Below are 12,511 nucleotides of genomic sequence, written 5' to 3'. Positions count from 1 at the left end.
CTCCTGCCTCTGTGTTGTGATGCACGTCTGAAGAAATCTGGAGTTTGATCTACTGCAGATTAAAATAAGTTGATAAGTGAAAACTGAACCAAATGAACAAATCTTTGCTTGGGCTCAAAGGATTACTTTATACTAGTGTTGTGTTTTGTTGCCATGCTGCTAATATGGCTCTGTAAAAGGCAGTGTCTGTCTGGTGGTCCTTGGATTAATTAACATGAAATTTTGTACATACATTCACGGTCCCCAAGGGATGAATCCTAATAATTTAGGTGAACCCTAAGTTGTTTGTCCTTTTCTGTAGTGCCCTCTGGGGGTACACTTTTTGACTCATCCTGTAAATTTAGTATAGGCTATTGTTATCCAGAAGCTGGAGACTAATAACGTTTCTTCTGGCACCATCTTTAGCTCAAAGTAATTTGTGCAATACTTTGTTTTATGATCTAACACCTGCAAAGTAGTGATTATTCCTGCACCAGGTATACTTTTTTTTTAGTGCTGACACCATTTAACCCCTTGTTATTCACCAGCCATGTTTTCCCTGCAATGTCAGAACATTTGACAGAGAATGGTATTAGCTAATTCTGAATCAGATTTCATGAACTAGAGTTTCAATCAGTTTACACTGTTGGTACTGTAGTTCATCAAATCTGACTCAGAATTGATTACCAGTACCAAAGCAAAACATCATTATGAACTATGAATCACTATTTGCTGCCTTTTTCTCACTAGTTATCCAACAATTTCCAATTCAATCCATCTGCCTCGATCGGTTGGGTAAACAACAAAAACAATAATAGTAGAAAGTATTCAGTAATGAACTATAACAACTGCATCAAGCTGCATGCATCTATACAACTACTGAAAAAGAGTAGCATCCAATCCTTCATTCTAACACATTCTAGCTGGAGAACCTGGAGAGGACCCACGCTGCATGGGGAGAACATGCAAACTCCACACAGAAAGATCCCAGGTGTCCTCACCGAGACGCGAACCAGCGACCTTCTTGCAGTGGTGCTAACCACTGAGCCACCTTGCAGCCCACATCTGAATAATGGATTTTTTAAACTTTTTTTTTTTTTTTGTCACTGTTACATTTACACACATGAAAAAAGAAGATCATTAGGTTGTTGAAAAACAAGGAATGAGATCCTCCGTAACATCACAGTGTTACACATTCATATATGTTTGCCAGTGACTGTTAAAGTGGGTATACATTTAAAAATAAATTTTCATCTTAGAAAGAAACTCCTCCTTTTGCCAAATCCTTTCATCTTTCCATAATTACAAACATGCTGTGTTGCCTAATGTAACAGCTCCTGAAGCGTGAGTGTAGTGGCTGCAGCGATGAGGTAAAAGGTAATGCACACAGTCCTCACTCTGTAGACAGGCGGTACTGATGCTGCAGCTGTGTGTTAACTCTTTGCCAAGGTTCTAGGAAATATTAAGACACAATGAGAACCGTAAGGTATTCCTCATGTTTACCTTATGCCAAAACAATAGACATGCCAAGCTGAGTGGTTAACCTATACAGTTCTTATGTAACGCATGAAGTCCCAACGTTGTGATTCATCCCACAGTGGCTTTACCCGGAGTGGGACAGCAGAACACAGAGTGAGTTTGCCTTGTGTGCTGTGGATAGCTGATGTCATGCCAGTCCATTAAAACCAGAGTACAAGGGAAGCGTGTGTCTGTCAGGCCGTATTACACGAGGACGACAGTGATGGACTGCCTCTGGGCTACAGTTGGAGCCTCTCACTCCTCTATCCAATCCTCCATCCTGCTCTTGGAGTGGCCTCATAATGCTCGTAGCAGCCTGCTCTCTTTCTGGCACACTTTCTCTGCCGGAGCATATGCAAAACAGGGTCAGTCCTACTACATCACGTACCTGCCTTCATCCATGTGTGATCATAGAAAAATGTTACCCAGGTTATCACGTGACTAATGACAGCAGCCTACAGATAAAACTATTGAATTAACACTGAAGAAACTACTGGTTCAGTCCCAGGCCGCTCCATGTGCTGAAATGTCCTTTGCCCTTAAGTTACTTCCAATGGGTGGCTAGCACCAGGCATGGCAGCTCTGCCACCTTTAGTGTGAGGATGTGTATGTGAAATGATGTATTTTTTTGCTACCTCCTGGCCTTTGTGGCCAAAACAGTTGATAAAGTAATGATTGATTGATAAGTAATTACTGCAGCGAAATTTCTTTGAATATCATTGGACTCTATAATCGTCTAACTCAATCTGATTACAAAGCCTTTGCACTACATCTGAAGTCATAAAACTGAGAAGCTGTGCGGTTCACTTCTGTTAACTCTGCATACAAAAAAATGCAGCTAGACATTAGGTTTTAAATAACCATATCGTCATCTCTTAAGGAGGTTTTACTGACTTCTCCCCTCCTACACTGTTGCCATGCACTTGCTTCATGTTGCTGCTTGTAAGATAGATGAATTCATTCCAACATGCCCTTTCCAATATGTCCTGGTCTGTATCCCAGGTCCATCTGGCAGGTCTGTAGGATCTGAATGTGTTCCACAGCAGGAGCCATGCTCCCCTGACATCATGCAACACACCCTAAAAATACACACACTCATTTCAGTGTTCATGTTTTATGTTCAGTTGATATATTAATAATTACTGGAAAATATTAATTCAGCGGTCTTCCGTTGGTAGTTTTCTTTCATTCTTGCATTAAGCAATTCATAGATAACAATGCATTCAAATAAGAATTTATGAATATATATATATAATATTATTGGAATTGATTTGTATTTCTTATTATTATTATGCCCCCCCCCCCCCCCCCCCCCCCCTTTTTTTTTTTTTTTTTTTTACAACAGCATGCAATTAATAATATTGTTCATATACAGTTGTAGAAAACTATAATTCTTTATCACTTACTATGCGAACTATCCTGAAATAACATATATTATGAACTGGCGCTTTAGAAATAAAACGGAAAAGCAGAGAAGGACCGGAATATTCGTACAGCTACATTTAGTTATGATTGTAGAAATTTCAGATCAAAAGTCTTTGCAAATGTCGGAGGTGCCATACACTTGACATTGTCTTTTTAACGACGATCACTTTTATTTGTCTGCACTTGTGCACCGTCACTAATGACAGACCAAGCCATTTGGTTCTGGGACTGATCCTGTTAAGTGATACCAGACATTCCCTAAAACCCTAAACTAAGCGTTCTGTTACTATGGAGACAGGACAACAGATGAGCGTTCTGTTACTATGGAGACAGGAGAACAACAGATGAGGTATGGTGCCCGTTAACGTTTAAAAACTAAAACTAAAACTGTAATGCGTATATTTAACTTAAGTGTGTAAAACTGATATTAAACGTGTGTCCAGTTTGAGCTGTATATGAAGCTAGCTGCAGCTTAGCTTCACGTGTGAGGAGGCTGCTACGCTAACCACTTTACAGTCTGCTGGGGCGAGAAGCTAGCAGCTCCTCAAAGTAGGTTACTTTTCATTAACTTTTTTTTTTGTCTATAAAGACATTAAACAAACTCTCATTACATAAATACATCTTGTACTTTTTAAGCGTGTGTTTAAGTCTAATGTCGCTAATACCTAGGACAGGTATTAGCGAATAATAATAAATAATAATAATAATAATAAAAAAAATAAAAAATAAAAAATAAAAAAAAGAAAGGTGAGCTTTTACAGGATTGAATTTCCCTTCTGGGATGAATAAAGTATTTTTCATTTCATTTCATTTCATAGCCAGTAGTGAAAAGAAGATTAACAACGTCTGCTCAAGCCTGAATATTTTTAATCTAAACTAAACGTGCACAGACAAATAAATGTATAACAGACATCAGCAAGAAAACAAATGTCTTTACTCTCCAGGGGCAAATTTCAACCCATCTGAAGACTGCAGGATGATGAGGAGGATCATAGGTGAAGATCCACTCTGGTCGCTGGCTATAGTGCCCCGCTTGTCAGACCTCTGTCTGCAGTGTATCGTGGACAACTTTGAAGGTACACTGCTGATTTCTTGTACCATGACTGTAAATACATTTACACTCACACCTATAACTGGAAGTTGATTGCAAAATGTCTGTGTGTTGCAGAAAAGCCAATATATGAAGGACTTACAGTGACCCAGAAAGACTTGGTCCAGGAGAGGCTGTGCCTTTCTCTGCCCCTGCAGCTGACAGCCAACCTGCTGCCGGACGGGCCCTACTGGAGGCGCTGCTGCCAGCAGAAGTGGGACGTTTGTGATGTCTCTCAATATGACCACAGCTGGAAACGAATGTTCTTTGAGAGGCACCTGAAGAACATTATTGAGCTTTTTATCCCTAATGAAACAGACCCAAATGTAGTTCTACACATGGTCCCGCTTTGTAAAAACTATGTCAAGAGGCTGGACATCTCCCAGCTGCTGCTGCCTATCAAGGAGCACCAGAGAGAGGAAGAGGAGGATGGATCAGACCTGGCAGTTGATACCCAGTATGATGTACCTGGAATCGACCACTTTGACTTTGGTATACTGCTTGACAAGCTGACAAACCTGGAAGAGCTGCATCTGATGTATGGAGTTAAACAATGTGGTATGAATTTTGAATGGAAGATGTTTGAAATGACTGAACGAGACTGCGAGTCCCTTGGCAAGGCCGTTAAGTCCTGTAGGACCTTGAAGGTGAATATTGATTACTCCTGGTTATTTTAGCTCCTTCTTGGCATCTACAAAATGTATTTGCATGAATGTCCCTGACGTCATGAAACAGGAAAATTATCGGGCTGATTTTTAAAAACAGGACAGCACCACCTGTGGCTGCAACCTGAAATAAGCCCCTATTTGTTGCATGAACTTACTGTTGCATGAAAACATACTGGCTACTGTTTCCTGTGCAGGATGCGAAACTACACGAGAATATTAGAATTAATTTTGTGTCAGTCAACTAATTTACTTACTTCAATGTCTCACTGCTCTGTGGTGCTGGCATGTAAACAGCACATGGTGCAGGTTCATACTGTACTGTACATACTGTTGTGCTGTTGATAAAACCCACCATAGATTCTTGCTAATACTTGTGACTTTGCTGTCTTTGTATAGCTTCTGAGGCTCCATCAAAGCCACATTGAAGATAAAAAGTGTCGGCTGCTGGTGAAGTACCTTATGGATCATCCCTGTCTGCGGGAGCTTGACTTTTCTTACAATCTGATCGGTGACAGTGGAGCCAGAGCTATCGGCAAACTGCTCACCAACAGTAAACTGGAGATCCTTAACATGTGTGACAACAACGTTAGTGGCGTGGGAGCCAAAGCTATAGCTCACGCTTTGTCTAAGCACTCCAGTCTTTTGTCTCTCAACCTGCGTCTCAACCATCTGAGGGATGAGGGGGGTGAGGCTATTGTCGAGGCGTTGCTGAAAAACAACACCCTTCGTCACCTGCACCTTGGAGGCAACAAGATGACTTGCCTTACTGCTTTTGCCTTGTCTCAGGTGCTCGTACAGAACAATTCCCTGAAGAGCATCAATCTCTCCTGCAATAAGTTGGGTGAGGTAAGTAAGGCATTTAATGACATAGCAAAATAAGTTGTCTCTTCACAACTGCAACAACAGAAAACAAAGCTGCACAAAAAATTAAAAATAGAAAGAGAGCCGTGCCATTCCGAGGTCCCTACTATTATTGAGGCAAGTTTGACCTGAGGGAGGTGCCAAAGAAAAGGGCATGCTATCACCTTTATCCAAAAGTTGAAAACTCTGTTCAATGGGAATTTTAATGTAATGGCAGTCTCAGCTTATTAGGCTCAATTTGATGCAAATATCATTTGTCTTTGTTGTAATTGGTATGACGTCTGCTGTACTTGGGCTTTGATGTGTTTTGAGCTGAATGCTCATTTTAAAGGTCCCATAAGGTGTAAATCCATTTTTATTGTGGTTATTAAATAAGATCAAAGATTTTAAGATATGACAACATACTTTTGCCATTCCTCAAGCATCAAGCCCCCTGAGCTGAAAAACTGAAAGTCACACAATATGGAACCTTTGAAGTAAGGCTGCACCTGACCAACAATTTGATTTGTAGGCATCCGAAGGCTTTGATAAATTTGACAAGAGATTAATGAAATTCTGAAAATGTCAGGGATCACTAAATTCAGTAACACTGAGGGAGGCAATATATGCTAATGTCAATTAACTGATTAATCATTCAACAGCAAATAAATCAGCAACACTCAGTTGTTTGATAGTTCAGGTACTTTTTCAAAGCAACAACGCTGGTTTTCACTTCCAGCTTCAAAAGTGTGACTATTTGCTAGATTGTAAATTTGAGATTCTCTGTGTTCGTAAAAAAAAAAAAAAAACAGAAACAATTTTAATATGTCAGTTTTGGACATGGCAATTTCTAATATGCATTTAGCAGATTAAATACAAAGGAAAATAACCCACTGAGCAATTTTCTGTTAATTAGGCATCAAAAACACACAACAGAAAACTTGATATTGTCAACACTTGTCACACTGAGCTGATCAGCAGCTTTACACCAAAGGCTTATTTGCTTGTTTTAGCAGGGCAGAGGGATGATTGTGATTGACTGAGATCTGAACAAATACGTTGGCCATGCAGACACACAAAGACAGGAATAGAATTTTCATGTAAATGTAAATAAATAGCATTAACATGTTTTCAGTATTTAAAAAAAAAAAAAAAGATGAGTCAGCTACTAGCCTTGACATATATGTGCCGTCTTGAAATGGTTTTTCAAAATTTTTTTTAGTTCAGTATATGGATTTCAGTGATGCATCTGACCTAAATGCAGTTGTACGTATGACATTAAATATAGTAAAGAATTGAACTCTTGAGGCCAAATTTATTACAATATACAAATGTTAGATAATTAATAATTAATTGTTGATTTAACAATTAATCTATTGTTAACCAGACAGATTCTTTTTATGTCTAGCTTTTGACATAGCTGTATCATTGAGAAATGGCAATTAAAATGATTATCACACAATATATAGAACTTAGCTGTCATTCTCAAATATTTGCAGTCGTTTGTGATATATATACTTTAATATAGTAGAATTTTTAAAAGCTGGTTGAGCTAAAAGTGGCCTATATTTAGCTGGAAATGTTTAGGGATTTCCGAGCACCATGACATGACAATGTTGAAATCAGGCCTAGTGTTCTGTGGGAAATATTAGTTTTATAGTAATTAATTGTATAGTTGTAGGAACATAAGATTGTTCATTCTGGGTTTAATAAGGACTGTCCTACTAAAATGAGAGCACAAAGAGAAATGAAGCCTTTACAATTTGGATTCCGCCATAAAAATGTGATCAGTAACTACTTCTTTGCGTTAAATGTATCTGCTATAGCAATTTGAAACAATGGTTTATTTCAAACTGGATTTTTGTTCAAGCATGCAAGAGCCTGTGTAGACATAGTACACTGAAGTAAATAGTCAGAATATCTTGAAAGTACAAAGATTTTCAATTATTCAAGATGTGTGGAAAACAGGCAATAATGGAAAGCTGAGTAAGTGTTGTTTCCTGTAAGAGGCAGGTCTTATTTTTCTCCTTCCTCTTGCACTCTCCTCATCACGATTTCATGGTATACTGTATCTCTGACTGAACCACACTGCAGAGGATCAAAAATCGTCCACATAGCAGTGATGCAACATGCAGTATCATCAATATCTCTGAGCTTGGTGTACTCCTAACAAAAATAGAAATGGCTGTTCCAGACAAAACAATAAAACCCTTTTCAGACATGGGATATGTAACATCTGCTTAGCTGGCAGTCTCTCTTGCCCTCCTTTCCCTCTCTCCTGTGCGTGTGCAGTCTAACCAACAGGAGTGAAAACACATGAGCAGGACACCAGCTCACCTCCAATCTGCATTCTGCTTCATAAAACTCAGGCTCAAACCTTCATTCAGCACCAGATTGTATATGCAGACACCAGTTCAGCCCAGTGTTACTTGGCTTTGGTTAAGCTCTAGCCAAGTCTTCTGTCAGTCTCTTGCTACTTTTGCTCCTGTTTGTTTTCAGAGAAATGAACTCTAGCCATTCCTTACTCCCCTGATTGTTTGCTTAGCCTTGCATCTTGTTCTGGCCCTCATAGATTCTTTTTCTCTGGGAACTCATACTAGCTCTGCATGTCCTGTGTTTATTTCTAGTTTCATGATTGTTATGCAGCTGGTATCCAGATCCATGATAGTTAGCTTGCCTGTTTACCTGGGCTCCTTGTAAAACCATGACAACTGGTTTCTTCACTCATTAAGTTATGCCATTCTGTCATTCAGATGTTAATATTCTTCACTTTATTCAGACTTTATTTAGAAACAATATCCTGTAATATTTTCAACATGAACATGCATTAGTGCCAAATGTGTTTTCTTTTTTTGTTCACTCATTGCCCCTGTGTGTGTGTGTGTGTGTGTGTGTGTGTGTGTGTGTGTGTTTGCAGGAAGGAGGTAAAGCTTTGGAGGAGGCAATGTCTCACAACACCAGTGTAACAGAATTCTACATCTGCCTGACAGAAGTTAATGAGCAGAGTGTTTCCTCCATTAACCAAGTGGTTTGGACCAACCAGAGTTTACAACTTAAGAAACAAGCTTAAGAAAAGAAAAGCGTGGATGTCAAGCCCCTGTTTTGTAATATAAACACACCTTTATCATTCATTGCCCTTTGACCCATGTTTCCATTGAAAACCCCTGTACTGTATACTAACCCTGCATCTCAAACCAATAGCAAAATTAAAATTTAATGTAATTTTAGTTGTGAGTGTGTGTGTTTAGAATCCTTACTAGGAATCAGTCAGTTTGGAAGTTAAGAGACAATAAGTTGGGCTAATACATTGTTGGTTCTGTAACGTCTGTTTAAGCAAACCCTCAAAGATCCCCTCCGATGAGGACTTTTTTAACCTCTACATGTCCATATGGTGGCTGCACCATGGCTCCATTGTTAGCACTGTCACCTCGCAGCTAGAAGATCCACAGTTCGCATCCCAGTTAGGAAGTGTGTGGAGTTTGCATGTTCCCCCCGTGCAGCATGGGTTCTCACCAGGTTGTCCAGCTTCTTCCCACACAGTCCAACAATATGCTGAGGTTAATTGGTGATTCTTGTCCGCAGGTGTAAATGTGAGTGTGCTTGTCTGTCTCTATGTGTAGCCCTGTGATAGACTGGCAACCTGTCCAGGGTGTCCCCTGCCTTTGCCCTGAGTCAGCTGGGATAGGCTCCAGCCCCCTGCGACCCTAGTGAGGATTAAACGGTGTATAGATAATGAATGGATGGATGAATGTCCATATGGGTTTTTTAATGCGCTATAGAAGACATATCATAGTAGAAATAAGCAGTTAACTTGATGGCTGAGCAGTTCCAATTAGAAACACACTAATGATGGTCTGAAAAACACAGATTTAGACTTCCAGGGTTATAACATACCCAAGAAACCAATCCTGCAAGCTTGTAGGTTGGGTCTTGTATCAAAATTGGCATCAAAATAGCAAGTAAAGGCTTGCTAGTATACCTGTTACATATTAAAACATAGACCAGACATTTTCCTGAATACTTCAGTTTATTGAGCCTTTTTTCCACTTTGATACACTTATTTGGTATTTAGACCTTATGTAACATCAAGGCAACGTTGTGGTGTTGTTGGAATACATACCGACTTGTGTTGTTTTATTTTTAACTATATGTACTGGTTTATAGTGTAACACCTTCAATTATCAGTGACAAAAACATCTCAATTATAATTAATGCCATGTTCATCCACTTTTCAACCTTGCAAAGTCACATTCCCAAGAATAACATTAGGCATCGTTATTCTTTAGGTTCTGCCAAAAAAAAGCCTAAAATCTGCAATGGAACACTGATGTTATTTCTGTCAGTCAATATCAGTAATGACTCATGTGTCTCCTAAAACTGTAAATGTTTAGATGTACAGTATCCTTAATCTGTCAAATTATTGTGACATTTGCAGTTTAAAAAGGTGTACTGTATTTAAATTATTTTTAAAACTGTGTATAAAAGGAAACAAACCCCATTCAAAATAGCACATTAAAAACAGTTGGCTGTGTTGCTTCTTGCATTTTACCCGGCTGTCATTACAGCAGAAGAAATTCACAACTTAACATCTGCACATCTAAATGTCCCTGCTCTACTTACCTCTAAATGACTAACTGATGCACATTCATCTCAGTGCAATATTCACATTGACAGCCATTCTACAGTCTCATATCTAGTATATTTACAGTACAAAGCCTTTCTGCCCTATGGACTTGAAAATTCACAAATATATTTAAATATAAAAAGATGAGCCCAAAAGAACTCCTGAGTGAAAGAGAACACATCATATCAACCTAATCTACCTAATAGACATGATAAAGGGTTTGGGACTTTGCATGACAAAGCCTTTATTCTAACAGTCATCGATGGAGAAAATATGTCTACTTATAACCCTTTTAGTCAGATTTACAACCATTTTCAATACCTCAGTTACATGACTATGCACAAATATCACAGTGAAGCCACCTGAGAGGCCTATTGGCTTATCATAAATTTGAAAAAGTGATGATTTCAGAGTGGCACAGTAAATGAAATTTAACATGTGCTCATCCTGTGTGTCCTCCTTTAAGCTGAATTGTAAACAACGTTTAAAAAAACCCCAAACCATTTCATTACATTTTTAACCTTTGTGGAGTATGCATGCTTGTATTTGAAGGACATGCAAGTCCACTTGATTCTCTGACTCTGGACTATGATGCAGCCAATCAGGACTAAGAATTAAAAAATAACTAAAGCAAGAAAAGAAAGTTAAAAAAAAAAAAAAAAAAAGAAATCATTTCAATCTGTCACAATCAGTTCTTTGTATTTTGACTTGAGATCACTCGTATAGACGTTTAGGCTTTAAGCTTTAAACAAAGCCTGGAACTGTTGGAAAATATCTAACTTGACTATCAGGTGCCAGTATATCTAAAAATCACTAATTACCAAGTTGTAGTCAGCCTAAAACCAGAACTTGACACTTTCATACTTCAGTCTTTGTATAATTAAACAAATGGGATATACAAATGTCAGAAACATCACACTTTCTGCATTCTAGGAGACACCTCAATGTTAGTGTCATGAACACCAGAACCAGCTGTTTTGGATATTATGACAAGTATAACAAGTGTTTACAAAGTGGAGATTTACAAATCACTGATTCAAAACAGATTGCACCATATACAGTAGAGATTAGTCATTAAAGAGGTAATATGGGATGTGGTTGACCTTTCTTGCATGATACTTGACTAAAATGCTTAAAAAAAAAAAAAAAAATTACATAATTATTTTTTAAAAAATCTGCTAATTGCAAATTACAAATCTTAGGTGAATAGCATTTGTCCACATATATGCCAGTTAGGCAAGACTTCTACAAACGTTAGAAAACATACAGTTGTGAACCAAAGTTTTCAAACACGTACACAGACCATGTATATCATTTCAGTCTTGAGTTTCCAGTGACTCCTGTAACTCTTAGATTCCTGTGATGTAATCATTGAAACCCATACATCATTGTTGCCAAAAAACAATCATGCATTTTGCTTCCTTCAGAAATTTATTGTAGATCTTCTCAAAATATGACAAAATATGCTCGGTCAAAAGTGCAGCATTGAAAAGTTGTGGTAATCTACTTTTCTTTGTGGCACGGCCTCTCAACTTCTTGTAAGTGATTGCTATTCACTACAGCTGCCAACTTGAAGACTTAGACTTGGTCGATGACCCAGCTGATCTCTTGCTCTCTCTTCAGAGCTGGCAGCCTTGTCAGCTAGGACAATGCAGCACATAAGGATATCAGAGCAAGGCTCAGAAAAGTAAGCACTTATTGCAACACTTTAGCCCTTCTGGAAATCAAAGCAGTATAGCCTGAGAATGAAGGTCAGACTATAGAACAGCAAAGTCAAATCTGTTCCTCTGTATGGCTCAGAATGGTTGCGAGTGGTAAAAGGCAATATAAACAAGATTGATGCCTTCCACAATGGATCCCTTAGAAAGATCTGTCTCATATTCTGGCCAGAAAAGATCTCAAATCAGGAACTGTGCAGGAAGACTAAGAGTCAGACAGTGGTGCTGGAGATCAAGTGCTAATGTCTATGGTGGTTTGGGCATGTCTGTAGAATGGACCAGAATCTTATACCCAAGACAGCTTAGAGATGGACTCCACCTGGTAAACACAAAGCAGGCTGCATCAAAAAAAAAAAAAAAAACCTGGCAAAAAACTGTTATGACAGAGCTAAAGGAGATGGATCTGACAACATGAAGGCAAAGACAGGACCACATGGAGGCAGACTGTCTATGTCCCACTGGGGACAAACAGTGCTAAAATATAGATTACCTCCACATTCTTTAAGGAAAACCTAAAAATTGTTGGCCAGAAGTTTGGGTCTTGGACCCTGTTGGGTCTGCAAGGTGGTGCAGTTGGTTCGCACTGTTGCCTCGCAGCTAGAAGGTCGCTGGTTCCCGTCCTAGTGGGGGCACCGGGATCTTTCTGCAT

The 12,511-nt window shown here is 38.9% G+C and overlaps 1 protein-coding gene across 1 annotated transcript; it reads left to right on the top strand.

Annotated features, from left to right (window-relative positions):
* Positions 1-3,883: 3,883 nt before the first annotated feature.
* Positions 3,884-8,590, top strand: drc5 (dynein regulatory complex subunit 5). The gene is made up of 4 exons (XM_008276777.1): positions 3,884-3,998; positions 4,091-4,659; positions 5,077-5,526; positions 8,438-8,590. The coding sequence occupies exons 1-4, from the start codon at positions 3,899-3,901 to the stop codon at positions 8,588-8,590; spliced, it is 1,272 nt and encodes a 423-aa protein (XP_008274999.1). The 5' UTR covers positions 3,884-3,898.
* The last annotated feature ends 3,921 nt before the right edge of the window (positions 8,591-12,511 follow it).

This window comes from Stegastes partitus, unplaced genomic scaffold (genome assembly GCF_000690725.1).
Source record: "Stegastes partitus isolate 25-593 unplaced genomic scaffold, Stegastes_partitus-1.0.2 Scaffold80, whole genome shotgun sequence".
Lineage (NCBI taxonomy): Eukaryota > Metazoa > Chordata > Actinopteri > Pomacentridae > Stegastes > Stegastes partitus.
The sequence above is the reverse complement of the archived record's forward strand: the minus strand, read 5'-3'. Positions and strand labels throughout refer to the sequence as shown.

Coding starts and splice junctions, on each gene's coding strand:
- drc5 (XM_008276777.1), top strand. CDS start 3,899: ATGATGAGGAGGATCATAGGTGAAGATCCACTCTGGTCGCTGGCTATA. Junction 3,999..4,090: donor TATCGTGGACAACTTTGAAG/GTACACTGCTGA, acceptor TGTGTGTTGCAG/AAAAGCCAATATATGAAGGA. Junction 5,527..8,437: donor CCTGCAATAAGTTGGGTGAG/GTAAGTAAGGCA, acceptor GTGTGTTTGCAG/GAAGGAGGTAAAGCTTTGGA.